Genomic DNA, 13,489 nt, shown 5'->3' with positions numbered 1-13,489 from the left:
GATGTTTTAAGTTATTTATGTCCCTTGGGCTGGGCTGGCAGCGGAGGGTTATTTGGGTAGTCAATCATAACCATGAAACGGCTTGCTACTTAACCGTCTCTCTCTTTCTCTCGTAGCCTCGTTGCCTCCATCTCTCTCTTTCTCATTCCAAGTACCCCCTTTATTTCCCATTCCTTCTCACCAAACTCCATTTCCCCCTCCCTGCTCCATCTTTCTCCACATGTCCCCCTGGGACCGCTCCCTCTTTCTCTCCTGTAAACTTAGGAAATGAAATAGTGCAAGACCCTGGTTTTAAACTTATTATTATTATTGTATTTTTAAATTGTTATAATCCACTCTGGGACTGTATGGTGACATGTGGGTAAGAAAGTGTAAACAACAACAACAACACTAGCAGCTCTTTTTTGTTGTGCTCCTATATTGCTAAAAGTGCTGTGGTTGCCCACACAAAATGGCAGCCATGGGCAACAAAAGCATAAATAATAGTATTCAATACAAGTGACTACTGTCACAAAAAGGCCATAATAATAATAATAATAATAATAATAATAATAATAATAATAATAATAATACAGTTAAAAACATTCCCTCTAGGGTGTAGTGGGGAACTGCCTCATTTATGCTAGTGGGCCAATCTTCTTCTTCTTTGGCGATCACTCGTAGCCGAGTAAGATTGTCTTCCATAAACACGATTTTAACAATGGGTCCGTAAGTAACTGTGGAGGCCAATTCTGGATCCACACGTCCTTCCACAGTGGGGACATTGTGGGCCTTCAGATGTCTTCTAAAAGTCTGGTAGTTGTTGTTCTCTTTGACCTCTGGTGGGAGGGCGTTCCACAGTGTGGGTGCCACTACCGAGAAGGCCCTCTGCCTGGTTCCCTGTAACTTGACTTCTCGCAGCGGGGGAACTGCCAAAAGGCCCTCGGCACTGGACCTCAGTGTCCCGCCAATCCTTCTCCCATCCTGCTGGGTCCCACCCTGTGGTCCCTCCCATCTCTTCTTTGTGTCAGACACCCCACCCCCATGACACCTCTTCGGGACTCATGAGAAATTCACAATGCTTGCAGGCTGAGAACAGGTTGCTGGCTAGATGGTTTAAGGTTGTTCTTATGTCCTGATGTACTCAGAAATGCATCCCATTGAGTTCAATGCAATTAAGTGTGATTCAGAACAGCAGCCCAGACACAAAGACCATTCGCCTGTCCGGCAAGCCCCTGCAAGGGTTCATAGTTGTCGTACAAAGCCCTGGCCTGGACCAGCCGCCAAGTCAATAAGACCCCACCTGTGCTCCCGTTCTGCCCTACTAATCGTGTGTGGCTTTGCGTGGCTCTTGCTAATGAGGAGTGGTTTGTTTTTAGAAGACAGGAAGCTTTTTGTGGGCATGCTGGGGAAGCAGCAGAGTGAGGATGACGTCCGGCGACTCTTTGAGCCCTTTGGCCAGATCGAAGAATGCACCATCCTCAGAGGCCCCGATGGAGCCAGTAAAGGTGAGGAGCAAGAAGTGGTGGAGAATGACATCGGCAACACCGGAAAGGGGTGGCGCAGCTCGCTTTCTCCTACTATAGCTCAATAGAAGAGCATCTGTGCTCTGCAGGCAGACATTCCCAGGTTCAATCCCCGCTGGCATCTGCAGGTGAAGTCAGAAATCCTGTAGAACGTCTGCCAGTCAGTGCAGACAAAACTAAGCTAAATGGACCAGTATAAGGTACAACTTTGTAAAAGGGAAACGGGGGGACATATTCAGGGCTGAAATCAAGATCCTCCCTGCAATGTCTGCCATGGAAGCATATCTCTGCCAGCCATTATTTTGCACAGAAGAAGCCAGGATATAAATAATAATACAGAGGGGTGGCCAAAAGAAGTGGGTCCTTCTGCTTCGGCACATATTTCCCATTGCCTGATACTTGCTAGTAATATTCTCCAATCCTTCTGAGGACCTATTATTATTATTATTATTATTATTATTATTATTATTATTATTATTATTATTATCTCCCTTCATCATAAGATTTCAGGGTGATTCATAGAATAAGATGCAGGATAAAACAAGTAAATAATTAAAACTAAACAGCAAAACAATACCCCCCCTTCCCATAGACACATTTTAAAGGCTGTGGAATATTAATCCGTCAAAGGCCTGGTTGAAGAGGAATGTTTTTGCCTACTGCCTAAAAACATATAATGGAGGCACCAGGTGAACCTTCCAGGGAACAACATTCCACAAATGGGGAGCCACCGCAGAAAAGGCCCGTTCTCGTGTTGCCAACCTCTGGACCTCACATGGAGGAGGCACACAAAGAAGGGCCTCAGAGGATGATCACAGGAACTGGGCAGGTTCATATGGAGAGAGGCAGTCCTTGAGGATTTGCAGTCCTTTACCCTGGTTTTGACATCTATTGTCAGGTGTTTAAACTGATTTTAACATTGCATTTACGCTTTGTGGGGCCTACAGTGAAGGGTGTGTCTGAAATTATTATTATTATTATTATTATTATTATTATTTATTATTATTATTATTATTAATAAGAAAACACACTGGTTTAAAGGTTGCAGTCCTATGCGCAGTGACCTGGACTAAGCCATACCAGGCATAGTGAACCTTATTTCTGAGCAAACAGGCACCTAACAGAGCTGCAAAAACAAAACACATGCTCTGTGTTGTCTGTTGTGAATGCCCCCTTTGTACTATTGGTTTTTGTTTATTATGGATATTGCTGTTGAATTGCCTCTTGTTTTAAACTTTTGTACATTTAAATTGCCGAGAGTCACACTAAGTCCTTTTATTGGGTGAGGGTGGGGGGAAGCATCGGGCCAAAATTTAATGATTTGGAACATAACCTTTTGCAACCCTGGAACACACACAGGAAGAAGAAGCCTCTCTCCCTGTTTATTATGGGAAAATCTGGCCACTTAGGCTTGTGCACCCCATTCTCAAGTGACAGAGCTATGCTTGTCTTTTACTAGTGGAACATGGGATGCCATTCAACCCAAGTTACCAAAAGCAAAATGTGACCTGGCCCTGCAATAAAGGGCATGCATTGCCTTACAGTGGGGAGAAAGAATCCTAGATCTGCCAGACTTCTGGCTACCGCTTGCATTTCCCCACCTTGTCTGGCTTTGCCAATATGGAGATCCACTCTGGGTTTTGTTTTGTTTTTTTGGATATGCCTCTGAGCTGACCATTGATACTTTCTTTCCTCTTAGGATGTGCCTTTGTCAAATACGGGAGTCATGCAGAGGCGCAAGCCGCTATCAGTAGTCTCCACGGCAGTCAGACCATGCCGGTAAGTGCTGGGCAAATGGCCAAATCAGTGGGTTAGAGATGCCAAGGTTGCAGGTTCGATCCCCCCATGGGACAGCTGCATATTCCTGCATTGCAGGGGGTTGGACTAGATGATCCTCAGGGTCCCTTCCAACTCTACAATTCTATAATTCTATGATGGGGAATTGGTTTAGGTGTTCCCTGTGCTCAGCCAGAGGTCTATGCAAAAGACATCCACACCTTTGCCCTTGTTCTTAAACTTCTACTCCTGTGGTGTCTTGCATGGGAAGAAGTTTGCTGAAGTTTCTCTTCACCATAAAGCATCTGAGATAGTGTCAGGGAATTCAAGCGCATTGCTGAGTATACACAATATATTTAAACCACATGATTCCTCTAAAAAAGAGAGAGAGAGCTGGGAACTGTCGTTTGTTAAGGGTGCTGCGGATTGTAGCTCTCCGAGAGATAAACTGCAGTTCTTTAAATGTTTTGTGGTTTGTGCACAGTCACAGAAAGAACATATTTGGAATATCTGAGGCATTTAACCTTGTGTATTTTGATACAAAACGACCAGACCCACATATCCTGGATTAATTTGTAGATTGGGACTTTGTTACTCATGGCCTTTTGTGCTTCCTTGATGCAGTTTGACAGATGATAGATAGATAGATAGATAGATAGATAGATAGATAGATAGATAGATAGATAGACAGACAGAAAGTTCAGAAATTTGAGTGAAAATATATATATTATGAGAAAAATACATTGAAATGCACATGCAAGTTTTACTTAAATCTTCATTTTCATGCAGATACTGGGGGAGGGGGGGAATTGCAGATTAATGGAATGGCTCTATGAATGAACACATGCAAAAGTGACATAGGCTGAACATCGCCTGATGTGCCCAGAATGACTGCAGCTCCTATCATTCCTGACCATTGGCATTGCCGGCTGAGGCTGATGGGTGCTGGAATCCAGCGACATCTGGAAGGCCACAGGGTCTCCTGCATTAGGACCAGCAGATATCAACCCAGATAGCCTCACTGTGGCTAACTGGATCTAGCCCAGGGGTCAGCAAACTTTTTCAGCAGGTCCACTGTCCCTCAGACCTTGGGGGGGGCAGACTATATTTTGGGGGGGAAATATTAACAAATTCCTATGCCCCACAAATAACCCAGAGATGCATTTTAAATAAAAGGACACATTCTACTCATGTAAAAACATGCTGATTCCCGGACCGTACACGGGCTGGATTTAGAAGGCAGTTGGGCCACATCCAGCCCCCAGGCCTTAGTTTGGGGACCCCTGATCTAGCCATTGTACACCCTGCCCTTCAACTTCAGCAGCCCTTCCCTTCCTGCCTGCTATGGGACGAAAGCTACAGCATCCTCATGAGCACAGCTGCAAGAGGAGAGTGGTAGGCGAAGGAACTGGCAAAGCGGGAGAGAGCAAGCAGAGCGATCCTTAACTGCTCTGCACCTTTTGGTTGTAGAGGTTGGCACTTGGTGACCCTGTCAATTCCACAATACCAAAGATGAGGAGAGGGACTAAAAGGTCCATCAGGAAACAGGGAATATTCACATGACAGTGGAGTCTGGCTCGTCAGGGGAAATTGGGGCACTGCCCCACCAGCCTAAGACCCTTGAGCGAGGACCCTAAAGTCATAGCTGCCAAGTCTCCCGTATTCCCCGGGAAACCCCCGTTTCTCCAGCCGTTTCCTGCTGGCAGCCCGGATTTTAAAAAACCCCGTAAATCCCCCGGATTCTTACCGGCCCGGGGAGGCTCCTTCTGCGCATGTCTGGAGTCTCTGGACATGCGCATAAGCGATTTCTGGCGCTGCGGCCATTTTGGAAATGGGCAGAGCATGCACAGAAGCAACTGCTCTGCCCAGTTCCAAAATGGCCGCAGCACGACTTCCTGCGCTGCGGCCATTTTGGAAATGGGCAGAGCATGCGTAGAAGCAACTTCCGGTGTCGCTCTGCCCAGTTCCAAAATGGCCACAGCGCAGCTTCTGGTTCCGCACAGCTGCCGATCTCTGATTTTTCAATCTGGAAGTTGGCACCTATGCCCTAAAGTAGACCAGCCTTCTCCAACCTGGTGCCTTCCAGATGTTTTGAATTTCAACTCCCATCAGCCCCTAATGGTGAGGGATGGTGGTGACTGTCGTCCAAAATGTCTGGAGAGGGAAGGCTGGAGTCTGCAGTACTAAGCTAGATGCACTACAATTTAACTTATGGTGGGAAAGTTTTGTACACCCTGCAGATAGAGAAGAAAAACAGAGGTGGCCACCTAACTGCTTGGAAGCTATATTGAAATTGACAGATAAGCAGTGCTAGGCTCTTTCCCAGGCTGCTCTCAAGCAACCAGAAGCCTTTATCATTGGCCCTGTTCCTGTGTTTTCAATCACAGCTTGACACGCAGCAATTAAGCAGCTGGAATCCCCTCCCACCCTCCCTTAACTCATCATCTCAGCTCTCCCACCTCTGCAGAGCATAAAAAAGACATCTATTACCCATTTATTATTGTGTTTTTATTCCACCCTTCCTCCAAGGAGCTCATGGCACAAGGGTTGTATTGAACAAAGTTATATTAGAGGTTACCGTCCACACACTTTTGCTGTGCAGATACTGGTGACTCTTTTAAACTGTTTTAGCAGAGTTTATCTTCTTTCTCTCTCACACGGAACAATGACAAAGTTTTCTTTTAAGATGACTCACCAAACTGTGAAGTCTCAGTCAAAAGATTTTATTCCCAGACGGGTTACATGCATTAAGGTTGCAAAGGAAAATTTTCGACTGTTAACACAAACGGTACACTATAAAACCAAAGTATTACTGTATGTCCAGCACATTGTAAATCACAGCAACAGTCCGGCAACACTCTTCTGACATACGCTTGCTATCAGGTATCTGCAAACACAAAGCGGAGTGGTCTTTTTATTAGTACTTTCAGCTGACACTAATTAAGATCAGAGTGCCACTCCCAAATTTAAAGGAAAAACTCTGGAACCTTCTAGAAACTTTTACTTGTTTCTTTGCAGAACGATTCCCTTATACCCCTCTCAGTTGCACAGAAAAAAACCCAGTATTATGAACATATACAAAGTAGTCACACATCATGCAACACAATTCCCAACTTCTCAACTAGTTGTGCATGTCTTTCAAACGTAAGCAATTTTGTAAATACATCTGCCACATTTTGCCTGCTTTCACAATATTGCAGCTTTATCAGGTTTTGCTTCACATTTACTTTTACGTTTTGATATTTAATCTCCCTGTGTTTTGTTCTACCTTTAAACAGTTCAAACTCCCCCATTGCAATGACTGCCTGATTATCCTCCCATACTTGTACTGGATAATTACATTTTACACCTATGTCATTGAGAATCTGTACATAGTACTTCAATTCATTACATAAGTCTGATAGAGGACTGTATTCAGCTTCCAGGGAGGAAGTGGCTACAATCCCTTGTTTCCTGGACTTCCATCCCACCAAAGAATTATGAAACTGAAACACCATCCCAGACACTGATTTTCTGTCTGGTAGATTTGCCCAATCAATGAATAAACTTCTGATCCTAATGAAAAAAATTAAACAATAGTCAAGTGTATTTTGTAAACAACGAAAAATGTGTTTTAGTCCTTTCCATGTATTTTCAGTGGGATTACTTACAAGTCTATTCAGAATTCCAATTGAATAGCAAATCTGGTCTGCTCCATTGTGAAATATACAATAAACTTCCAATAACAGAATGATATTATTCTGGATTCACAGGCTCTGAACTATCCCCTTCATTTGGGGGGGGGATTGTTTCCATTGGGGTTTTCACACCTTTACAATTCTGCGTGTTGTTCCTTTCCTCTGGAACCTTCTAGAAACTTTTACTTGTTTCTTTGCAGAGTGATTCCCTAACAAGTTATCCCCTTCCTGCAAGGAATTCTGCTTGCTCAACAGAACTTTCCCTCCCTTTCCTCGCCCTGTGCCCCTGCTTGGGGGGAGGGGGTTGCAAGAAAACCCAGACAGGATGGGGGGGGCACATGGAGGAAGGAGAGGAAAGGGGAGTTCCTTTGCACAAGGCAAGCAAATAAACTTTGCATGAACAGGATGACTAGTCGAAATTTGCTGTTCTCTGTCATCTCCATTTTATCCTCACAGATGCCCCAATGAGATAGGTTGGATGAAAAGATTTCAATTGGCAGTAAGTTTTCAAGAGGGTTTTGGTCCTGAGGACCAGTCAGAGAGTCCTGAAGGGCTGCATTTGCCCCCCCCCCCCCGGGGACTGAGGTCCTACACCTCTGATCCATGCAAACTCTCAGAGACAGTGCCTTATGAAAATACCATTTTCTTTCCTTTTAAAAAAATATCTAGAAAAGCAATCTCAGGAGCCGCTCACTGCCATATAGAAAAGGGTAGCCCCACAGAGCAGGCCCCCACCCCTCACAAGACTGTGTTTTTCTCCTTAATCCAATCACCGGCTAATTTATCCTCTCTTTGATTGGATCAGAATCTTGGGGATCAAATCACTTGTTGTAAAAATAACGCAGGGCCCATCGTTTATTCTGATCAGCAGCTGTGCTCTCTAGGCAGGTGTTAGGAGGTAATTCAATCACTGGCTTGAGAAAACTGCCATTTAATTAACAATGAAGGTCACAGTTCTAAATGAAGGCCAAAGAAAGGGGAAAGAGCCCAGGGAACCGGCCATGATTATAAAAGAGGTCTGCATTGATCAGAGATTGCTCCTGGCAGGGAGGCTGTGCTGAAGATGAACTCTGATCTGGTGTGGTTGGTTGGAACAGCAGCAGCCTTCAGAAGGGGGGGCGGCACGCACACTGGTACGTGCTAATCACAATTATCTCACTCTATTGAAATCAAAGAGATGGGATAAATACTCAGAGGAGCAAAGGAGATGCTTTGCTGTTTCTGAATCTCCTCACGTCCCACTAAGGTGACTGAGGTTAAAGAAATACACTTTCAGAGGTTCAAAGACCAAGTGCCTTATCCGTCCTTCCTCCAAAACTTTTCCCCAGAAGGACTTCTTCACCCACACCAGACATTTAAAGAACTCTTGTACCACTTTAACAGCCATGGCTTCCCCTGCACACAAAGAATCCTGGGAACTGTAGTTTGTTGTGTGGAGGAAATCATAGCACTGGCAGGCACCTCCTGCTAACCGTCAGCACCCATAACAGAGTACCAAGGGGGCCAGGGTTGTTTGTCCATGAGCACAAGAGCTCTTGTGCCCGTGGATGGCAGACTTTAAAGGTTGTTCAAGGAAGGAAACATGTGCAATTGCACTAGAGGAAGCTTATTGCACAGGGGCTGATTCTTTTTGTGAAATCTGAATCTTTGGTAATGTTTTCCCTTGCACTATGATGCCCCGCAGCACAACAAATATATCACTGCATTGGTTACAACCCATGCTGGATTTCAAGGAATTGTTTGTGCACTATCCTGGGAAACTTCAAGTTGAAGAATGGCTTACAAATAGAATAAATTACAATACAGAGGATGCTGTTTTAAAAGTGATCCCATATTTGTGAACATTCATTGATCATTGTTGTATTTGTAGAAGTACCTGGGATGGCTCAGTTGGCAGAACATGAGACTCTTAATATCTGGGTGATGGGTTTGAGCCCCACGTTGGGCAAAAGGATTCCTGTACTGCAGGGGGGTTGGACTGATTGCCCCTCGTGGTCCCAGCTCTGCAAGTCTATGATTCTGTCATTCAGTTTCTCAAAGGATCTACTCAAACAACTTTTTCAGCACACCTGTTTGGTTCGCCTAACGTCTGCCTGTGTCTCTCTTAGCAGAAATGATGTGCCCTAGTTGTTATCCTTCTGCCATCACCCGTATCGCTTGTCCTTGCTGGGGGGTGGGAGGGGGATGTGAATTATGTGCCAGCTGCCACCGCTTCATACAGGAGCAATGGATACACTCTGCCCCACTCTCTCTGTTTGTGCCTCTGTTTCTCTGTCCACTCTGCTAGGGAGCATCGTCCAGCCTGGTGGTGAAGTTTGCTGACACAGACAAGGAGAGGACCCTTCGGCGGATGCATCAGATGGCAGGGCAGCTGGGGATCTTCAATCCAATGACGATCCAGTTTGGAGCCTACGGGGCATATACGCAAGCGGTAGGAGATGCTGCAATCCGCTGCCAGCCCTATAAGGTGGAAGCATTTAGAACTGGACAAGCCAGAGGGGGCTAGCATAGCTGCAGGTGGCCGGTGAACTCACACTGCATGGCAGAGACAGCTTCCAAGGACGACAGCTGGTGCTCCTGCTATGCTTTGTACCACAATTCTGATCAGCCCCAGCCAAATTGGATGATGGACGTTGTTCTCCAAAAAACCTGGAGGTCACCTTCTTGGGAAAGCAGGTTTTCCATTAACTGGGGAGACAGTCAAGAGGTCTGATGGGCCACAGGTGGCTTGTTGACTCCTGTGTAAGCTGAAAGATTAGCTGGGAGCTGAACAGAGTGGGAATGTCAACAGTGGAGGGAAATCCCGAAAGGAAAAGGTCTTGCAAGCTCTGAGAGCCCAGAGAAGAGGTTTGGAGGTGGAAAGTATGGATGGAGTGTCGAGTTCTGGAGGAGATGCTGCTGCTCTTTGTCTTGATAGCTGTTCCAAAGGAAACTGCTGCCAGATAGCAAAGAGAAGTAGGCAGAAGACTGCAGAGTCAGAGGCCAACATCACAGTCCTCCTTTATACAGTGTTTAGCCCAAGCTAGATGATTAGCTCCAATAACATGTAGCCACCAAGTTGGAATGGCTTTAAAAGAGGGTTAGATAAATCAATGAATGAATGATAAGGCTATTAGCCACAATACATCCATACTACCTCCTCTGTCAGAGGCAGTTCATCTCTGAATATCACTTCCCTGGAAAGCCCAAGTGGCTTCCCATAAGCATCTGGTTGGCTGCTGTGAGAACAAGATACTGGACTAGTTGGGGCCTTGGCCTGATTCAGTTGCAGGACTCTTCTTACACAGTCCAATCAGTCTAGAGCAGATAGACAGGGGTCTGATGATGAGATCTAAGGCAGGATGGTGTTCCTGTTATAGAGCAGGCAGGCCAGTGGCCACATAGCTCGGCTTGCACCTTCTCTCACTCAGATGCAGGTGGAACAGAGGACACAGGGCCTGCAGCTTTCCTTGCTGTGCAGGAGAGAGGGCTTTGGCAGGTGCAGTTTGTCAGGCAAGCTGAAATCTGCCCTTCTGCACAAGTGGTAAAGGTGCTGGAACCCTCTGCTTTTCCCGTTACTTAGACTAAGGAACCATGGCTGAAACAACAACAACATTATTATTATTATTATTATTATTATTATTATTATTATTATTACAATTCATATACCACCCTTCATCTGAGGATCATAGGATGGTTTACAGTATCAAAAGACATCACATAATAACAAGCAAGACAGCAAACTGTGTCCCCCACCCGCCCAGTTTGAAAGGCCATAAATTGTTTAACCAGCCAAAGACCTGGTTATCAGTTCCGTCTAACCCATTGGGTCTACTGGTGTGGTGTGCCAGGGCGCTGGCCGCTCAGGGGGCGCTCAGTGGCGCCCCAGCAAGTGTGGGAGCTGCGCGACGGCCTCCTTTTTCCTTCCTGCACGCCCGCCAGCTATGCCGCTCAGGGGAGATCCCTCATCCCGGCGCTGCGTTTCATTGGTAGAGGCAATGCCACACGGCAGCAGCTCTACCAATGAAATGCAGCACCAGGGGCATCCCTGCTGGTGGGAAGGCTCTGTGGCGCCCATCTGGCCTCCGCTGCTGGCGGGAGGGCTCCAGACTGCAGGAGGACCTTCGTAAGCCCTCCGGCAGTCTGGGGCTCTTCCCACTGGTTCTGTGGTGCCCATCTGGCCTCCACTGACGGCGGGAGGGCTCCGGACTGCAGGAGGGCCTTCTTAAGTCCTCCGGCAGTCCGGAGCTCTCCCTGCTGGCTCCACGGGGGGTGGGGGGGTGGGGAGAGCCAACCTCCTCCAATCCTTGGGATCCTGAGCAAGCCCAGGGCTTGAGGCTGCCCACTGCCCACCCGCCACAGCAGGTGATCCCTTCCAGAGATGAGTTCCCGTCCCTGCCGCGTAGGCCGGAGGGAAAGGGGGGCGCCGGAGAATTTTTTGCACCAAGGTGCTGGATACCCTTAAGACGGCCCTGCTGGTTATATGTAATAGAGACACCAGGTGAGCCTCTCTGGGGAGAGCATTCCACAAACAGGGAGCCACTGCAGAAAAGCCACCAAGAAAAGCCCGTTCTTGTGTTGCCACCCTCTGGACCTCTCATGGAGGAGGCACACAAAGAAGGGCCTCAGAGGAGGATCACAGGATCTGGGCAGGTTCATATGGAGAGAGGCAGTCCTTGAGGTATTGCGGTCCTGAACCATTTAAGGCATTATAGGGCAACATCAGCACTTTGAATTGGGGCCCTCGGAAACTAACTGGCGGTCAGTGCAGTCTGCCAAGGATTAGCATTATATGATCAAACTGTTTTACTGCAGTAAGCAACCTGGTGGCTGGATTATGCACCAGCGGAAGTTTCCAGTCCATCATCAGAGGCAGCCCCATGTATAATCTGTTGCAGTAATCTAGCCTAGAGGTTAGGGCAAGCCAGGCCTCTGTTGGTTCCTGGACTGAAACAACTGCAGCACCATCTCTGACCATTCCATGGGTAGCATAGCAGAATAGGAGGTATCCGACTGGAAGCTCCTTTTGCCTGAGAGCTGCCTCAGTGGTGCCCCAGGAAAATAAGGTGCCTGGGTCCTGTTGCCAGCATTCTCCAACATGGTACCCTCCAGATGTTTTCAACACCAACTTCCTTCATCACTGATGGTTGGCTGTGCTGTCAGGGGCTGGTGGGAGTTGTAGTCCTGCAACACCTGGAGGACATCAATTTGGGGAAAGCTGTTGTACACAATACTATTAGACACTCTACTCGGCATAAGATATCTTCCTACGTTCCTGCCATGCCCAGTGTCAACGGCTGGAAAAGGTTCTTCGGCAACAAAGGCAAACCTAACTTGCACCTTCTTGTTTCTCCCCTTCTTCCTCCTCCTCCTCTGTGTCCTCTGCTTCCTGTTCTTGCTTGTTCCTCCTCCTCCTCTCTCTTCCCCGCCTCCACTGCTGCCCCTCTTGCTTACTCCGTTTCTTTTCCTTCTCTCTGCCCCCATGCCTGTCTTTCTTTCCTTAAGATAATGCAGCAGCAGGCAGCTCTGATGGCTGCAGCACAAGGAACTTGCCTCAACCCCATGGCAGCCATTGCGGCGGCACAGATGCAACAGATGGCGGCGTTTAACGTCAGCGGGCTGGTTGCTGCTCCCATGACACCATCATCAGGTATTTGCCACCAGGGATGGTAGAGAAATTCAGTCCAGTTCACATTCAAAGGCAGACATACAGAACAGACAGTTTCCAAAACAAAAATGCTCACACTTTCCCCAAATTTTGCAATGCAGTTCTCCTGCGAAGTTACGTATACAGTAATGCAGGCATCCCCAAACTGTGGCCCTCCAGATGTTTTGGCCTGCCTGCAACTCCCATGATCCCTAGTTAACAGGACCAGTGGTTGGGGAAGATGGGAATTGTAGTCCAAAACATCTGGAGGGCCGAAGTTTGGGGATGCCTGTACTAGCCTAAAGCAGGCATCCCCAAACTGCGGCCCTCCAGAAGTTTTGGCTTACAACTCCCATGATCCCTAGTTAACAGGGCCAGAGGTCAGGGATGATGGGAATTGTAGTCCAAAACATCTGGAGGGCCAAAGTTTGGGGATGCCTGGCCTAAAGTGTGTGTAGATGTACAAACATGCATTTTGGGACCAAACTGGCAACGACCGGGACTCACTCACTCTTGATGACTGCAAAACAGCCCAGATGAAGAAGTGGAATGGTTTTTTAACAGCTAACTTCGACCAACCAGATTCCTACCCATTCTAGTCAGAGACCTCACCCATCCTCTGTGTTTGAGGAAATAGCCAGCATCAAAGGCCATCTCTAACTTGTCTCTTTCTCCCCAACTTCTTGGTGGTCCACAGGTACAAGCACACCTCCAGGGATCAGCACAGCACCTGTTCCCAGCATAGCCACACCCATCGGGGTGAATGGATTCAGCCCTCTCCCACCACAAACCAATGGGCAGCCAGCATCAGAAACTATTTACACCAATGGAATCCATCCATACCCAGGTAAGGTTTTTGGCCAAAAAAAAAAAGGAGTCGGGAAATAATGGGTTTGCTGTTCAAG

At 47.1% G+C, this 13,489-nt stretch overlaps 1 protein-coding gene across 1 annotated transcript in view; it reads left to right on the top strand.

The window, feature by feature from the left end:
* Positions 1-13,489, top strand: part of CELF6 (CUGBP Elav-like family member 6) — a 178,837-nt gene that overhangs the window by 142,509 nt on the left and 22,839 nt on the right. Inside the window, exons 4-8 of the mRNA XM_060282460.1 lie at positions 1,359-1,487; positions 3,205-3,284; positions 9,246-9,389; positions 12,443-12,587; positions 13,282-13,431. Of these exons, the coding sequence (XP_060138443.1) occupies positions 1,359-1,487; positions 3,205-3,284; positions 9,246-9,389; positions 12,443-12,587; positions 13,282-13,431 (648 nt within the window). The remainder of the gene's footprint in view (positions 1-1,358; positions 1,488-3,204; positions 3,285-9,245; positions 9,390-12,442; positions 12,588-13,281; positions 13,432-13,489) is intronic.

The sequence above is a fragment of the Zootoca vivipara genome, chromosome 14 (assembly GCF_963506605.1).
Source record: "Zootoca vivipara chromosome 14, rZooViv1.1, whole genome shotgun sequence".
Lineage (NCBI taxonomy): Eukaryota > Metazoa > Chordata > Lepidosauria > Squamata > Lacertidae > Zootoca > Zootoca vivipara.
Note: the sequence above shows the minus strand (reverse complement) of the source record. Positions and strands in the feature narration are given on the sequence as shown.